General features: G+C 40.7%; 1 protein-coding gene, 1 long non-coding RNA gene and 2 other non-coding genes across 4 annotated transcripts; 3 read left to right on the top strand and 1 right to left on the bottom strand.

The window, feature by feature from the left end:
- The first annotated feature begins 1,319 nt into the window (after positions 1–1,319).
- trnay-gua lies at positions 1,320–1,415 on the top strand. The gene is made up of 2 exons: positions 1,320–1,356; positions 1,380–1,415. It is a non-coding gene; the product is annotated as a tRNA-Tyr (tRNA).
- Positions 1,416–1,931: 516 nt separating this feature from the next.
- On the top strand, positions 1,932–2,004 carry trnak-cuu. The gene has a single exon. It is a non-coding gene; the product is annotated as a tRNA-Lys (tRNA).
- A 1,149-nt stretch (positions 2,005–3,153) lies between these two features.
- On the top strand, positions 3,154–12,151 carry psma3 (proteasome 20S subunit alpha 3). Its single transcript, NM_001292144.1, is given in 11 exon segments — positions 3,154–3,246; positions 4,608–4,690; positions 5,341–5,464; positions 6,253–6,354; positions 7,125–7,198; positions 7,851–7,923; positions 9,193–9,258; positions 10,049–10,095; positions 11,178–11,245; positions 11,686–11,750; positions 11,849–12,151. Coding segments are annotated over 11 exon segments (768 nt in total). The 5' UTR covers positions 3,154–3,225; the 3' UTR covers positions 11,894–12,151.
- Positions 11,633–14,993, bottom strand: LOC121849678. Its single transcript, XR_006085290.1, has 2 exons — positions 14,868–14,993; positions 11,633–11,900 (listed from the first exon to the last, which is right to left on the bottom strand). It is a non-coding gene; the product is annotated as an uncharacterized LOC121849678 (long non-coding RNA).
- Positions 14,994–14,997: the final 4 nt, after the last annotated feature.

Raw genomic sequence — 14,997 nt, 5'->3', positions numbered from 1 at the left:
AATTGCTGGACGAAAGAAGACCAAGGTCCATTCAGTTTGGCTTCCATGGTCCTGGCAGTCACGTGCACATGTCATGTCCCAAACTGGCGAGGTGTTGCACACCACTGGGCCCTCCTAGGCAGCACATGACGTTTGCTCTGTTCACCGTTGAATGGCCCCTTCCAGCATTACCAGATCTTCCTGAATGCTCCTCTCCCCCATCTCCCGTATCCATAAAGACTTTGTTACAACAATCTTAAACACAAAATCTGAAAGGTGGAGAATAGGACAGAGAAGAGTCAGAAAAACAAACACGAGTCCTATCAACAAACAAGTTATTGAAACAAAGTGTGCATTGAGTTGTGGAAGAGTTACAAACCTTTCTGGGTTGGAGAAGAGGGCAGCGGGGTAGAAACACACAACGTTTCTGCTGAGAGTGAATTTGGTTGGCAATAAACATGAAAAACAATCATACATGTGAGCACGTGATACGTGATCCAATGTAATAAATGCTGGTCCACAATTTCTGTATGTGCCAGGTATAAATTTGCTATATAAATCCTTGTATATTTCAGTACTTGACCGAGCTTTTGGCCACGACCAGCTCAACCTCCCAGTCAGTTCTGTGAAGCGCTTCGAGATGTCCTCCTGACGTGAAAGGAGCTATAGAAATGTAAATCGTTGTCGTGCGTCTGTGGTATCTTTCTCCTACAAACTACGCAGTCGCTACGCTTTAGAATGAATCACGAGAAACGCAAAGTCACTGTAAAAACACGGTATCAAAGGCAAGCCACATAATGCCGCCTTTCCTCCACAAAGTACACAAGTCAATCCACTTGACCATGCATTCCGTGCGGCGCTTCGAGACGTCTCAACGGCGCGATGGGGCGCTGGGTCAAAAGCAGGAGATTATAATAACGTGCGGTAAACAATTCCAATCTACAAATCCTTGTGCATCTCGGTGCCAGGTCTCGGGCGTCAAACCCTGGCACAAGTAAATCGAAATGATAATTAATGGCCAGTTACATTGCCAATTAAAATGATAATTAATTGCCCTGGTACCATGGGATTGCAATAACAATAATAATACTATTTATTATGATTGGGCAGGGACAGAAAAAGAGAGAGAGAGAGAGAGAGAGCTGTGCCACAAACATTGGTGATGATGGTCCATTTGCTGGTGCTCACAGCTGGGAAACTGCTCCATCCCAAGCCCCGCCTCCACACTAGCCCCGCCCCCACACTAGCCCCGCCCCCTCCCCCCTCCCCTCTGCCTGTTCCTACGCTACATGCAGTGAGCAACCTTTCTAAGCGGCGCCGTCGCGGCGCTCTGCAGCGCTCCTTCGATAGCTCAGTTGGTAGAGCGGAGGACTGTAGTGGATTCACCCCGTAGCACCGACATCCTTAGGTCGCTGGTTCGATTCCGGCTCGAAGGACGCAAACTTTTTTTTTAAATTTAAAAATAAAATAAAGAGAACTTCTAAAAACACATTTTTTTTTCACACACAGAAAACGCACAACCCGACGACTCTTCTTATTCACAACCCTTCCTTCCCTCCGTTAACCTTTCTATTGCTTTCTCTGAGTACTCCCTCCACCCCATCCACTCCCAGACGTTGACGTTCAGGTTGAATCTCCCAACAGTCACACTCAGACGGACTCCCCTCTCCACACCGCCCCCCACACCCCCCCGCCCCCCCCCGCGGCCCCCGCTCTCCACACCTGGACACAGAAGAAGTGAATCGCGACGTTCTTTCTTCTCATTCGGAAGTCATTTTTATGTAAGAAAGCGAGGAAAGGACCGGGTGCGAATCCGCCGCAGTTTCGCGGGGAAAGTAAAATGGAAGGCGCTGAAACGGCCGTTAACCGGGTGGAGGGGGTGGGGGGGGTCAGTCGTTTACGTCGCAGGCGATGCAGTGTCGAGTAACGAGCTGCGTGAAGCGCTCCTCACAGCCCGGCTAGCTCAGTCGGTAGAGCATGAGACTCTTAATCTCAGGGTCGTGGGTTCGAGCCCCACGTTGGGCGTTCACATTTTTTTTTTTGCATCTCTCCCCCCCCACCCCTGTGGTTGGGTGTTTACAAATCAAATTTCTGCTGTGTTTTTTTTTTCTCCTTTTTTTTTTCTCCAACCCCCAAAAAAATGCAGAGGATAATCAAGCTTTGTTTGGAACCCCAAAAAAGACGCCAACAAACTTTGCTTGGACACCACCAGACCCCTGTGTTGGTTTCAAAACTTTGGGGCAGAGAAAAACAAAGCTAAACGAGCGAAGGTGGAAGCGTTGACCGTGTGGCCCACCGCGGCATTTTGTTTTGAATGCAAAGATTGGGTCCAAGTGAATCCATCTCATTCAAATGAAGAAGGTGTTTTCCAAGAGTTTCCACATTTGTGCGCGGGGGGGGGGCGGGGGGGGGTGGAATACATATCAAGAATGCACGTGTATTTCAAATGCAATAATAATAATAATAATAATCCTTCCATTTGTTACGCAGTAGCACCTTTTGCATCAGGACACCTGACCTCAAACTGTTAGTATTACGCGATTCGCTGTAGAATGCTGTAACTGTGAATTGTTTAAGCGCTTTGAGATGTCTCGAAGACGTGAAAAGCGCTATATCAAATGCAAGGATTATCGTTATAATTCTGGAGGCAACGACCTCGGTCAATAGGACAGTGCGGAAATATTTGCCAAAAATTGTGCGGTGGAGTCGGGGGTTGGGTCCCAGGGTGTGGGCTCTGGAACTCCCTTCCTCACTCCCTTCGCCTCGCCCACTCTCTTCCTATTTTCAGGTCTCTGCTGAAGATCTTTCTTTTCGACCGCGCCTTTGGTCACCTTCCTCCCCCTCCCCCTGGCTCGGCCCCGGGATCCATTACTGTGAAGCGCTCTGAGACGCCCTCCGGTGTGGAGGGCGCTGCATAAATCCAAGTTGTTGTTATTGGTGCAGTCGGGGGTTGGGTCCCGGGGCGCGGGCTCTGCGGTGCGGTGCGGTCGGGGGTTGGGTCCCGGGGCGCGGGCTCTGCGGTGCGGTGCGGTCGGGGGTTGGGTCCCGGGGTGCGGGCTGTGCGGTGCGGTGCGCGGGGCATTGCAGACCAGGCTCTGAGCGCACGCTCTGTGATTGGCGGAGCTACGCTAAGCGAGGACTGCGGGCCAATCAGGAGGCGCGTTGTTGGCAGGTATCGGCCGGGAGCTGAGACACAGGGGCCGATCGCCGACCTCGTCCCATCCGCCCGGTTTATTTTGATCCGAAATGAGCTCCATCGGCACCGGGGTGAGTGAGTGAGGGAGGGAGCGCGCGCGCGCCGGTAAAACCGTTACGACCGTTCCTGGGAACATAGCCTTCGGTAGTTAGGGTGGAGCGGAAAGGCTTCTCTCCGCTCCCGGGGTCTAGGCCTGGGCCGCGGGCCTGAGTACCGGCCGGGCCCGGGAGAGGGGCTGCTGTTCGCGGCGCCCACGGGGGGGTGGGGGGAGGTGTAACGGGACCTTTCTAACTACTGCTGCTGCTGCTGATGATGATGAACGGGGCTTTTGCGGGCGAGTCCAAGGCCGGAGCCCGGCGCTCAGTTGCCTCTCCGCCGCCGGAGCGGCAGCTGCTGAATCACGCCTTAAAGCCTGAGCTCTGTGATAAAAGTGAAAGTGAAACACACACCAATACACTGTGCAGTGATTCACGTGAAGAGCTTCCAGACCCCCTCCTACTGCACTGTAATAGTCACCCGAGAGCTGGACTGTTTTTTTAAAAAATGTTTTTTTTTGGATGTGACGTTTTTAAGCGCCAAGGAAACGTTTTCTATTTTCATCCCTTTATTCCCCGTTTCCCTGGAAGACTGTTTGAGAGAATTGTTCCCTGTGTCTGGTTAGGCGCCAGCAGTCACCCCAACGCACACTCCGGGGGTCCCCAAAGCCTTGGCTCTTGCCAACCTGCGCCTAATACTTTCCGGAATTAGGTAATCAGGATGTGTCCCTCCCGGGAGAGAGAGTGCGCATTCCATTCCATCAATCTATCTCTGAGATTTCCATGTGTCGGTGGGATACATAGAAATCTCCGCTTGGTTTGGATAACTCTTGAGCACGGCGATGGGTTTCTGCATGTGTCAGACACCCGGCTGACCAAAAGAAAACCCTGGTCACCAGGAGGTGCCAGAGCAACTCAAGTGCAACTCTCTCTCTGGTGGTAATAATAATAATCCTTGCATTTGATATAGCTCCTTATCACGTCTTCGAGACATCTCAAAGCGCTTCACAGAATATACTGTAAAGTGAATTGACTGTATGTGTTGTGGGCGAAATGCGGGCAGCCAATTGTGCACAGTGTCCCACAAACAATCGTGGATTGAGTGACCAATTTATTATTATTTCTACCTCCCAGAGCATCACTGTGCCAACTTACAATAACATTTCAGAACTCAAACCAAATATTTTGTCATCTTGATTTGGATTCCACGTCCCATCGCAATGAATGGCAATGTTATTGCACTGTATGTTGTGTAAGAAGTGGATTCTTTGTGTTGGAAGTATGAAAACATGATGGAATCTGAGAGTCACATAAGAATTTTGTATCCAGGCTCAGCTCTGTGATGAGTGTGAATAATGTCAGGGAAAAAGATTGGAACTTTTGTGTGTTGTTTACAGTATGACCTGTCAGCGTCCACCTTCTCTCCTGATGGACGGGTATTTCAGGTTGAATATGCCATGAAAGCTGTTGAGAACAGCAGGTAAGAAATCAATATTTATTCCTCAAATTAGACTTTGGTGTTGAATTTATATTCTTTCACGTACAAATAAACTTAGGTTTTCAAAATTTAATGCTTCTGTTTTATTGCGTTTGCTTTAAACTTCAGAAATTAGATAGTTGATTCATTTTATTTATTGGAGGCTTGGATTTCCCAATGGATATCTTCAGGATGAAAAACTTTCAAATCTAACTTTCTATACGTTAAGGATTTTCTTAAAAAAACTGCCTGTTATTAAAGATTCATAGTATCGACATCCGTATCTGTGGATGACATCTGACCTAGTTATCCACAACCCGCTACCTCCGCTCAACTGGCCCCAGCCTTCTGCATGTCCCTCATGCCCTCCATTCCATCATTGGCGGCCACATTTTCAGCCATTACACCCCAAAACTCTGGAACACTCTCCCTCAATCCTTCCACCTTGCCCCTTCCTTCCCCATCTTCAGGTTGCGCCTGAAGACCTTCCTCTTTGACCTTCCTCTATGGTCACCTCCCCCTCCCCCCGGCTCGGCAGCATGCTCTGCCACTGTCAAGCAATCTGGCACACTACCCAGTGTGAGCAGTGCTATATAAATGCAAGTTGTTGTTGTTGACATTTGCGTGCTTACTTTTCATATTTAATTTTACAGCACCGCCATTGGGATAAGGTGTAAAGATGGAGTCGTGTTTGGAGTAGAAAAACTGGTCCTTTCTAAACTTTATGAACAGGGCTCCAACAAACGCATATTTAACATTGATCGTCATGTAGGAATGGTAAGATAAGTTTAATGTGTTCTCCAAAAGTGCCTAGTTTAACTAGTTTATCAGTTTGTAAAGATGAGGCATTCTTGCAGTAGATCTTGCCCATGAACAACAACATGTAGTGCCGGCTGACTGTTGAGTGCAGTGATGGAGGTGTATAGCATTGTTCGAGGAGCTGCCCTTCAGATGAAACATTAACCGAAGCCCCTTCTGCCTGTTCAGGTGGATGTTAAAGATCCCTTAGCATTATTCAAAAAGAGAAAGGAGTTTCTCCCAGTGTCCGACCAACAATTCCCCAAATAAAATTGGTGTTCACTTTAAGGGAAACAATGTCTTCATTTTGTGGGACATTGCTGTGTGCAAATTGGCCACTGCATTTGTCTGCAGATTACATGGTCACTGCACCTTATGGTATACCCTGTGAAGCAACTCCCGAATTGGAAGCTACTACATCAAATGTAAGTATTATTAACAACTTGCATTTATGTAGGGTCCTGCGTGTAAGATAATGCCTCGGAGAACTTCACAGTAAGGCTGGATGTGAGCAATGGAGAGGGGGCAAGGGGAGGGAAAAGAGGTTTAAGGCAGGATTTAAAGACAGGTGGAGAACGGGCAAGGCAAAGGATTAGAGGGTATGAACCTCGTGTGTGAGTGTGATGCATATGTAAAGAATGAGAACTGAATAGGTGTCATGTTGCTGTGTTTTATGACAGTACTCTTATACTATGATTTGTGTACAGTCTTGTATTGTCAAGTTTGATCATGCAAGAAGTGATTAAGGATTTTCCTCCATTCCACAGGCAGTAGCAGGACTTCTGGCAGATGCACGTTCCCTTGCGGATATTGCCAGAGAAGAAGCTGCCAACTTCAGAACCAGTTATGGCTATAATATTCCACTAAGGGTAGGTCGTTTATCTAGTACTGTGTTCTTTCGCTAAAACACAGAATTTGTGATCTGTGTAAATGATGCATGTTACAACTTAATCAAAGCACTTAGTCCCGTAGTTAACTATTGAATGACATACTGTCCAAGAATCCACTGTCAATTGATCCAGATGTATTTATATTATCATGAGATTAGTTTTGGATGATTGTACTTTCCGGTAAGAAGATTCCCGTTTTGTTTCATCTGAGAAAATAATTAATCTCAAACAACTTGTTGCCCATTTATTCCCTTTTTTTTAAACCAAGATTGGGAAATTTACTAACAAATCAACATCTTTCACCCATAAAATATAGTCAATTCACTTTACAGTATATTCTGTGAAGCGCTTTGAGACACCTTGTGATTATGCGCTATATGATAAGTATGGATTATTATTACCTTTCCATTTTATGACACAGTAAGAATAGGAGCTGAAGAACTGCAACAAGATTCATATGAAAAGAGGAGGTCCATTAATTGGCACAGATTATAGTTATTTGGCTTAATTTAGAACTATATTTTATCGCAAATATCATGTCTATTATAAATCACTGGGGCTTATTTCTTTAATTATAACCAAGCTTACAAAGCATTGTCTATTTACATTGGAACAGTATTCCTAAATACTCTGAATACTATGTTCAATACTCTGAGATGCTATCCTACATGAAGGGCACTTTATAAATACAAGTTGTTGTTTTATTGACAAAATTTTGTTGCTCTACTTAAAAAGAGTTCTCTTTAAAGCATCTTGCAGACCGAGTGGCAATGTATGTCCACGCATACACGTTGTACAGTGCTGTGAGGCCGTTTGGGAGCAGGTACGTTTTTAGATATAAACTGATTAATATGAAATAGTATGGGTTGTGTCTTTTCATGTTTATACATTGCTGTGTAACTTACTTGGGAGTTTAAGAAATGTCTACGGTATCTGGGGAAAACCTATCCAAACAGCAAGTGAAGTGTGAACCTGCTGTTTTAGATGTCAGCCTGGTTCAGTTGGTCGCACTCTTGCCTCTATAAATCAGAAAGGCTGTGATTTGAAGGCCCTTACTGGGACTTTGAACTTACAATTTACAAATCCAATGATAATCTGCAGTTTCCTTCGACTGCGACATTAAACCAAGGTCCTGTCCTTCCGACTTGAATGTTGAAAGCTATTTTAAGTGCAAAGATTATTATTATTAGATTGCTATTTGCAAAGTGAATCAAACCACAGAAAGAAGGTTCAGTACTATAAAATATTCTATTGTTCGAAATAATATTCCATGCATTTGATGTAGCTCTTTATCACATTGTTGAAACATCTCAAAGCGTTTGAGCATTTGCAGATGAATGTGGCACAGTAACAGTAATTACTGCGCACAGTAATTTGCCACAAACAGCCATGAAGTGATCTAGCTTTGTAGCATATATTGGTTTGCTTGATGTATTCCTACCTAAAAGCCTCAATGTTTCTGGTAAAATTTGTAGCTTTATTTTGGGATCTTATAATGAAGATGATGGAGCTCAGATGTACATGATTGACCCTTCAGGAGTGTCGCATGTAAGTCTCTCTTCAAGAATATTTTGCTTCACTAAGTTGCAATTTATTATTTAGAATGCCATTGAATTAAATTTCTAGTTTGAAGCATTTGTGCGATATTGAACAATATGACAATGAGAAATAGTTATACTGTTCATTTTTAATCATGAACATACTTTTTTATACTCAATCCATTCAGACCAATGCACAAAACATCTTTAAAAATGACGAAAAGGGTTTATTAACATCTGAATATCTGTTAAATAAGCTTAATGCATTCCAAATCTTCTTTTAACACCTGCTTTAGTTTTGTAAAATTACCTGCAATGAATGGATATAATTTAATAATGATGATCCTACATTTGGTATAACACCTTTCACGTCAGAAGGAAATGCCAAAGCACTTCACAGGACATACTGCAAAGTGCAGTGACTGTGTTTTGTGGGCAATTTAAACCATTATCCACTATTGTGGGGATTCTTGTACATTGGCCAAATATTTCTGTAGGTTTTTAAATTCTTATTTTAAAACAATCAGTAAGTGCTCTAGAACTTTTCTGTCTGCTTGTAACCCCTTCCCCCTCGTCATTCACCAGTTCATGCCCAAGAGGACATGTGGCTAATCTGATTCAAGGTGTGTAAGAGTTGCCTGGTTTTTAATCAGAAATTATCTTTAAAAAGATACAGAGAACTTGGAATTTTTTCTTCAATACTGAATTTCACACCTGTGGGTTATTCTGTACTAAATGACTGCAGTTTTGTACATGATGTATCTTGATTACAATACTGAAAAAAGTTAGCAAATTACTGCTCTTTCATATTATCTATAATTCTCATTCTTCATCTGTAATTATGGAGATTGAATTGAATAGAATATTATTGAACCGTCTGTGTACGGTGTGAATTAATTCCTAGTAAGGTCTTTAAAGGAATGGCAAATGCGTTGCATTTCTGATTTCCGTTATTTCCGACAGCCTTTGAGATTGTGCCCATCATGTGCGGCAGGCAGGCTTCTGGCAATGCTATTCGGGTACTGTCTCTTTTAGACATGCCATTTTACTATCCTGTGTGGAGAACATCCCAGTCATGATTTGCACGTTTGCTCCCTTGCTGTGAGAAATCTGTATCATGTTCTATTGTGTCATTAGCTCTTAGAATTTAATCAGTATATATGATCATTTATAATTTAGTGAATTTTTAAAAAATCCTTTTAATGCTGGACACATATTTCACATGAGTGCTGTATCATTGTGTGGTGGTTGAAATTTTGACATGATTGCAATTCTGCAGGGATACTGGGGATGTGCTATTGGGAAGGCTAAAGAAGCAGCAAAAACAGAGATTGAAAAGCTACAGGTAAGCAAAAAAAGTTAAACAATGTGTGAGGGAATGAAATAAAGAGGCGCAAGGACATAGCACTGGGAAGAAGTGGAGTGGAGATCATGAGGTCAGGCATGAAGGTTGCACAACTTCAGATGGATCCTGGTTAAGATTGCCAGCTGAGGAAAATGTAATACTTATGCGTAGTTCCTCACGCTGCAAAATATTCTTTGTAATTTGAGAGAAGCACTTGTCTTCCCTTCATTTGTATGCTTTTATCATTCATTGGGAACTTGGACATGCAATTGTGTATGTGTATCAGAGACCAACTTGGAGCAATGGTGTGCTAATTGTGGAAGCTTACTGAAAATATTGCAGTGTAAATGGGCATTTACTTGGAAATGATTTGAAAGACTTGAAGGAAATGTGTTAAGTCAATTTTCCAGTTCAGTTTTTTTATATATACATATTATATCATATATATAATGTAAAATGCTGAATATATTTAATCTTTTGCTATTTTTTACTCCCTTAAGTTTAAGTTGTCAGATGACACACTATTCTTTTGATTGAGGTGATCAGTTTTCAGGCCTGTTAATTAAATACTTGTCTTAAAAATGGGGAAGCTAATTTGATGAAAAAGTGAGTGTATCTAGTAAATCGATGAAATGACAACAGGGGAGACGAATCAGCTTGAGGAAGGGTCAGTGAGAATGGAATCATGAGCTGAATAATGCGATTCAGAGTGTAACATTTTCTTCTGGGTGCACTGAAAGCTAGAAAATGTATAAAACAGCACAACTGCTTTTTGGTAACTCTCTTACAGATGAAAGACTTGACTTGTAGAGAAGTGGTGAAAGAAGTTGCAAAAATGTAAGTTACAACTTCACACGCTGTATTGCTATACAAATGCAATTTGTTGTTGTTTCCAGTGATACCTTGACGAAAATTAATTTTGATAGTGGCTCCTGCATGATATAGGTCACTCTCACTCACCAATATTTAATGACTTAAGCAAGATTTGCCACTGATCTGATATGCAATGTTACTAAATTATCTCAGCTTCACCCACAAAACAGTCAATTCACTGTATAGTATATTCTGTTCATGAAGTGCCTTGAGACTCTCAACGACATGATCAGGTGCTATATCAAATGCTGTTATTATTATAGTCACAGTTCAAAATCTGGGATTTGTAAACTTTTTGTCCAATTTTCAGACTATGGCAGAGGTACCTATGAGAGAATCATTTTCATGTGTTCGGATCTTTGGGCTTGGACCAATACTTAAACGTGTATTAACCTTTTATTTTGTTATTCTAGTTGGCTTTTTTTAAGGGTGTGGGGGAGAAAGCCGCATCATTCTTTTACATTCCTCACCTTGATAATTTATTTTAATTTGGATAAATGTGAACAAGGTGCCCGTTGAACAAATGTAAAATAGGTACATTAAGTGACAAGGAATTGATGACAATGGTACACATTTGATTCTTGCCTGCAACTAGTTTTATTCATTCTCAGCTAGGCCAGGCCACTAGATGGTGCACAAAACAATCTTTGTTCACAGAATTTAATCTCACAGACAGCGTAGTGCCATTGCAGTCTTTTTTCCTCCCATAACGCTCTACTTTCTTGGAGGAAGATGTACATTATGATGATCATTTATCTTGATATTTTACTTGTATAGTATGCCTTAGTTCTATAAGCTTTTATTCATGCAAGTGTACATTAAGAAAAAATGTAATGGAGGAAACCATTTCTTAAAATATATTTTATTTATTAAATATTAATATTAAATATTAAATATCTGAACATTTTTCAAAAAGTTTGTTTTTAATAAAAATGTATCGCCTTCCCACTAAACACAATCTATACATGTGTTTCTAGCCAAACACTGTATAGATCGATATGGGACAGTCTTAACACTGATGATGTATGTACCTGTTCTATTCTCAGAATCTACATAGTCCACGATGAAGTGAAGGATAAATCTTTTGAACTGGAGCTGAGCTGGGTTGGAGAAAGTAATCTTTTTTTTTATAATCTCACTGCACACTAATTCTTTCTCCACAGGTCATTTAAGTAAAATCATTTAATATGAATTGTAATTTGAAATTCAAACTGAGTAATCTTTAAATTAGCTTTTTAAACTCAATGCTTATATAAATATAGTATATATGTATATTTATGTGTGTATATATATATATATGGTGTGAAATATTTTTCTATGCCAAATCAATAGTTATTTGTACATAAACAATGAAAAACTATGTGAAACCTCTCAAATCCAAAGACATCATCTCTCACTGCAGGGTTTGCTTTCAAATCCCACAATCCCTTTAAGTTGAGACTCACAATCTTAATAAAAACTAATCTAAATTCTTAGTAAAATGAGACTTGGAAGAATTGTGTACATTTCCTTAATGCTTTATTGAAATAATATTCTAATGTGGCTCTTTTCCAGATACAAAAGGTAGACATGAATTAGTACCGAAAGACATCAAAGAAGAAGCCGAAAAATACGCCAAAGTAAGAATGCAATTTACATAATCATTTACAATTATTTTGAAGTAAAACATTTCTCCTTCCCTTGTTGAAACCACTTACATTGGGTTTTTCTTCCTTAGGATTCTCTTGAGGAAGATGATGAATCTGATGAAGACAACATGTAATCAGTTTCTGTTGAGAAAAAGTTTGAATTTGAGCTTTTTTTCTTTGTATTTTCTCCCCGCCCCAATATTCAAACATACTATCAAGTTTAACGTTTCTCAATGTTGAAAATTAAACTTTACAAAGTGTTTGTAAAAATAGATCCGGAAATGGTAANTTTTCAGTTAAAACATGTAGTAATTTTTTAAATTGTTTTCTGAATGCTCTACAACCATGTTATTCTTGTAAGACAGTGACAGAAATAAAGACTTATTAGATTTAGCTTGTTGTGCAGGTGGCTTGATTTGCTCAGAATAGCTGTTAACAATAGTTTACAGTGCTTCCTCTAACTTTCTTCTGGACTCTAGCTCTGATAGTACCAGTGAGTTTTTGCTTTATAGTTGCATTGATGTTGTAACTAAACATTGCATGGTTGATGCTTCCAAGCTGATAGGTCGTGATATCGGGGTGTCAGATTAGATCTTCATGTTGATTTACTGGAAGATCTGTAGGAGAGGCAGAGTAAGATAAACCCGTCTAGAAGATTAAGATCCCTCCCAAACAAGAAAATGTGGCTAGTTTACTGTTAATTAGGAGGTAAAGTATGTAGGTGTAATACAATGTCTGTTTTGGGAAAATTAGTCATGGGAGTATCTGGTCTCTTTCCCCCCACACCCCAAAAAAGATGCACTAGATTAGCCAGGCATTTCCTGAAATAGTCATTGGCTTGGGGATGAGTATTTTGTTTTGGAGGGGGTTTAGTCGGTGGTCAGTTTCTTTAAATGGAAAATAGAAGTATTGTTAAGTTTATCTGCTTCTGTTTCCTATTCAAAATATAGATCTTGACAAACAGTTTTACAGATTTGACATGAAATCCAGTTAATGTTTGAAATGTTCATGTTACAATAAAATGTACATGCCCCTGGAGAGATGAGTTGCCTAGCAACAAATTAAAACCTGGAAGTGTCTGGCAAATACACAGTGACTGCTGCCAGAAAACATTTGCCAGCAGCCATTCGCATTTGAATTCCTTGGCCCTTTAAAGGAGTGATCTTGCCCTGGGCTGTTTGTGAGAAATGGAAATATGATTTACAATTTTTTAAAAAACGTTCCCCCCATTCCTTCTAGTTTTAATCTTTTGAGCAAATGACAATTTTTGATTCCCAACTTTACATGCAGTTTGCATACACGTTTCTGTTACTATATAAAGCAAAATTGGAAAATGGCAGAGTCAAAGATCATTAATTAAGGAATAAGATAAGATACCTCTGGCTACAAAAAACTGTTGCTATCTCTCTCTAACCTCCTCCTCCACTTCCTTTCTTCCAATCCAGTATCACCTTACTGACATGAAGAAATACAATTCACAAAAATTACAAGGTTGTTTGAATAAAGGTGGCCCTTTGGCTCACTTGGTCTGATTCCGCTAGAATACCCACCCTATCACAATACTATCAAATTGCTTTTTACACAAGCTTAGTGTTCTGGTCTCAACCACCTTTCCTGGCAACCTGTTCCAATTGTTAATTATCAGTGACCAAAGCAAAGCTTCCTGCATTTATCCTGAAATTGCTCTTTGCAACACTAAACCTGTCATCTTGTTCTACTGTCTTGGTACACCAGTGCCCAGGAGGCAGTGACCATTCACGTGCAAATGTCTTCAGGTTAGATAATCACCAATGAAATGCACATCTCCAGAAGGAGGTTATTGGTTGCTGCCAGCTTAGATAAACAGGAAATCAATGGACCTGCTGGTGGTCTGAGGGTTAATTCTGGTGCGTGTTTATTAAAAGGCCACTGTGGCCCCAACATAGAACCTAACAAATTTAGGATCTCTAGCCGAAGCTCAGTTTTATATTTAGGCTCACTGAGAGACAGACACGCTTTTTGATCCTGCTCTTCATTGCCTCATACTCCTTACCGTCTTACCTTACTCCTTACATTTCCAGTGTAAAGAGAATATTTACAGGTTAAAAGCCTGTTCACCTAGCAGTAAGAAGGAACCCAGTTATTAGTCAATTGGCGGATCACATTTCTGGGAGTAATAATACTTCCAAAATAATAATAATAATTTGGTCACTTAATCCATGATTGTTTGTGGGACACTGCTGTGCGCAATTGGCTGCCATGTTTCACCCACAAAACATATAGTCTACACTTTACAGTAATATTCTGTGAAGTGCTTTGAGACGTCTAGAAGACGTGATAAGCGCTATATCAAATGCAAGTATTATTAATTATACTTTTTTTTTTACTCGCCTGTTATCAATTTACACGGCTTTTCATTCCATTGACAAACTTTGCCTGGTATCCCATTTCATCTTTTCTTAATTTCCAGCTAATTCCTAATGCCTATCCTAAATTATCTTTTATTTTCCTGAACCTGTGCTTTTCTTGCTGCCATGTTGTACCTGAAAGCATTGTTTTAAGTTTAATAATCCATTTAATCAGGTCTCTTATGAGACCTATCTCTCTAAGGCTGTAGGCTAGCTTCTCTAGCCATTCCTCATACTTAATCCTCTATTATTGTACCATATTGCTTTCCTTGGTTTTCCTCATATTACAAAGTGCAATTCTTTTCATGGGAATGGTGAAGTGGAAAAACACATTATGTTGTTTTTTTTTTGGTCAACCAGGTCTCTGACACACTCAGAATCTCATCACTATGCCAATATCCAAACCAGACAGAGTTCCACAAATGTACATCACCTCAACATATGTTGAACTCTTAGCTGGTTTGCATTATGTTATTTGGTTTATGCATTCTGTGACCATGTGCAATGAGCATAAAACCAAAACTGTAGCACCTCTTTGCTGTCAGTGCTGAATACCTATAAAACTCATGTAACTGTTCATTAGTTTAAAAATACAATTGTAAAAGGCCATATTTCTGCCGAACGATTTAAAACTGAAGCACAAATTAATTTACTAAAATTGAAGCTTGTGTGAAAGGAGAATAATGTTAGGTTTTGTTGCTTGGTTACCAGAATAACTTACTTGCATTGACTAGCTGTCATGAGCTACCAAATCAGCCTTCTTTAGGCATAATTCCAAATTCAGACAAAGACTACAAAACATGCTGAAGGTCTTTCATTCTACATTTCCAAATTGAAGAAAAACTTGTCTG

This window comes from Callorhinchus milii, unplaced genomic scaffold, assembly GCF_018977255.1.
Source record: "Callorhinchus milii isolate IMCB2004 unplaced genomic scaffold, IMCB_Cmil_1.0 Scaffold9, whole genome shotgun sequence".
Taxonomy (NCBI): Eukaryota; Metazoa; Chordata; class Chondrichthyes; order Chimaeriformes; family Callorhinchidae; genus Callorhinchus; species Callorhinchus milii.
Note: the sequence above shows the minus strand (reverse complement) of the source record. Positions and strands in the feature narration are given on the sequence as shown.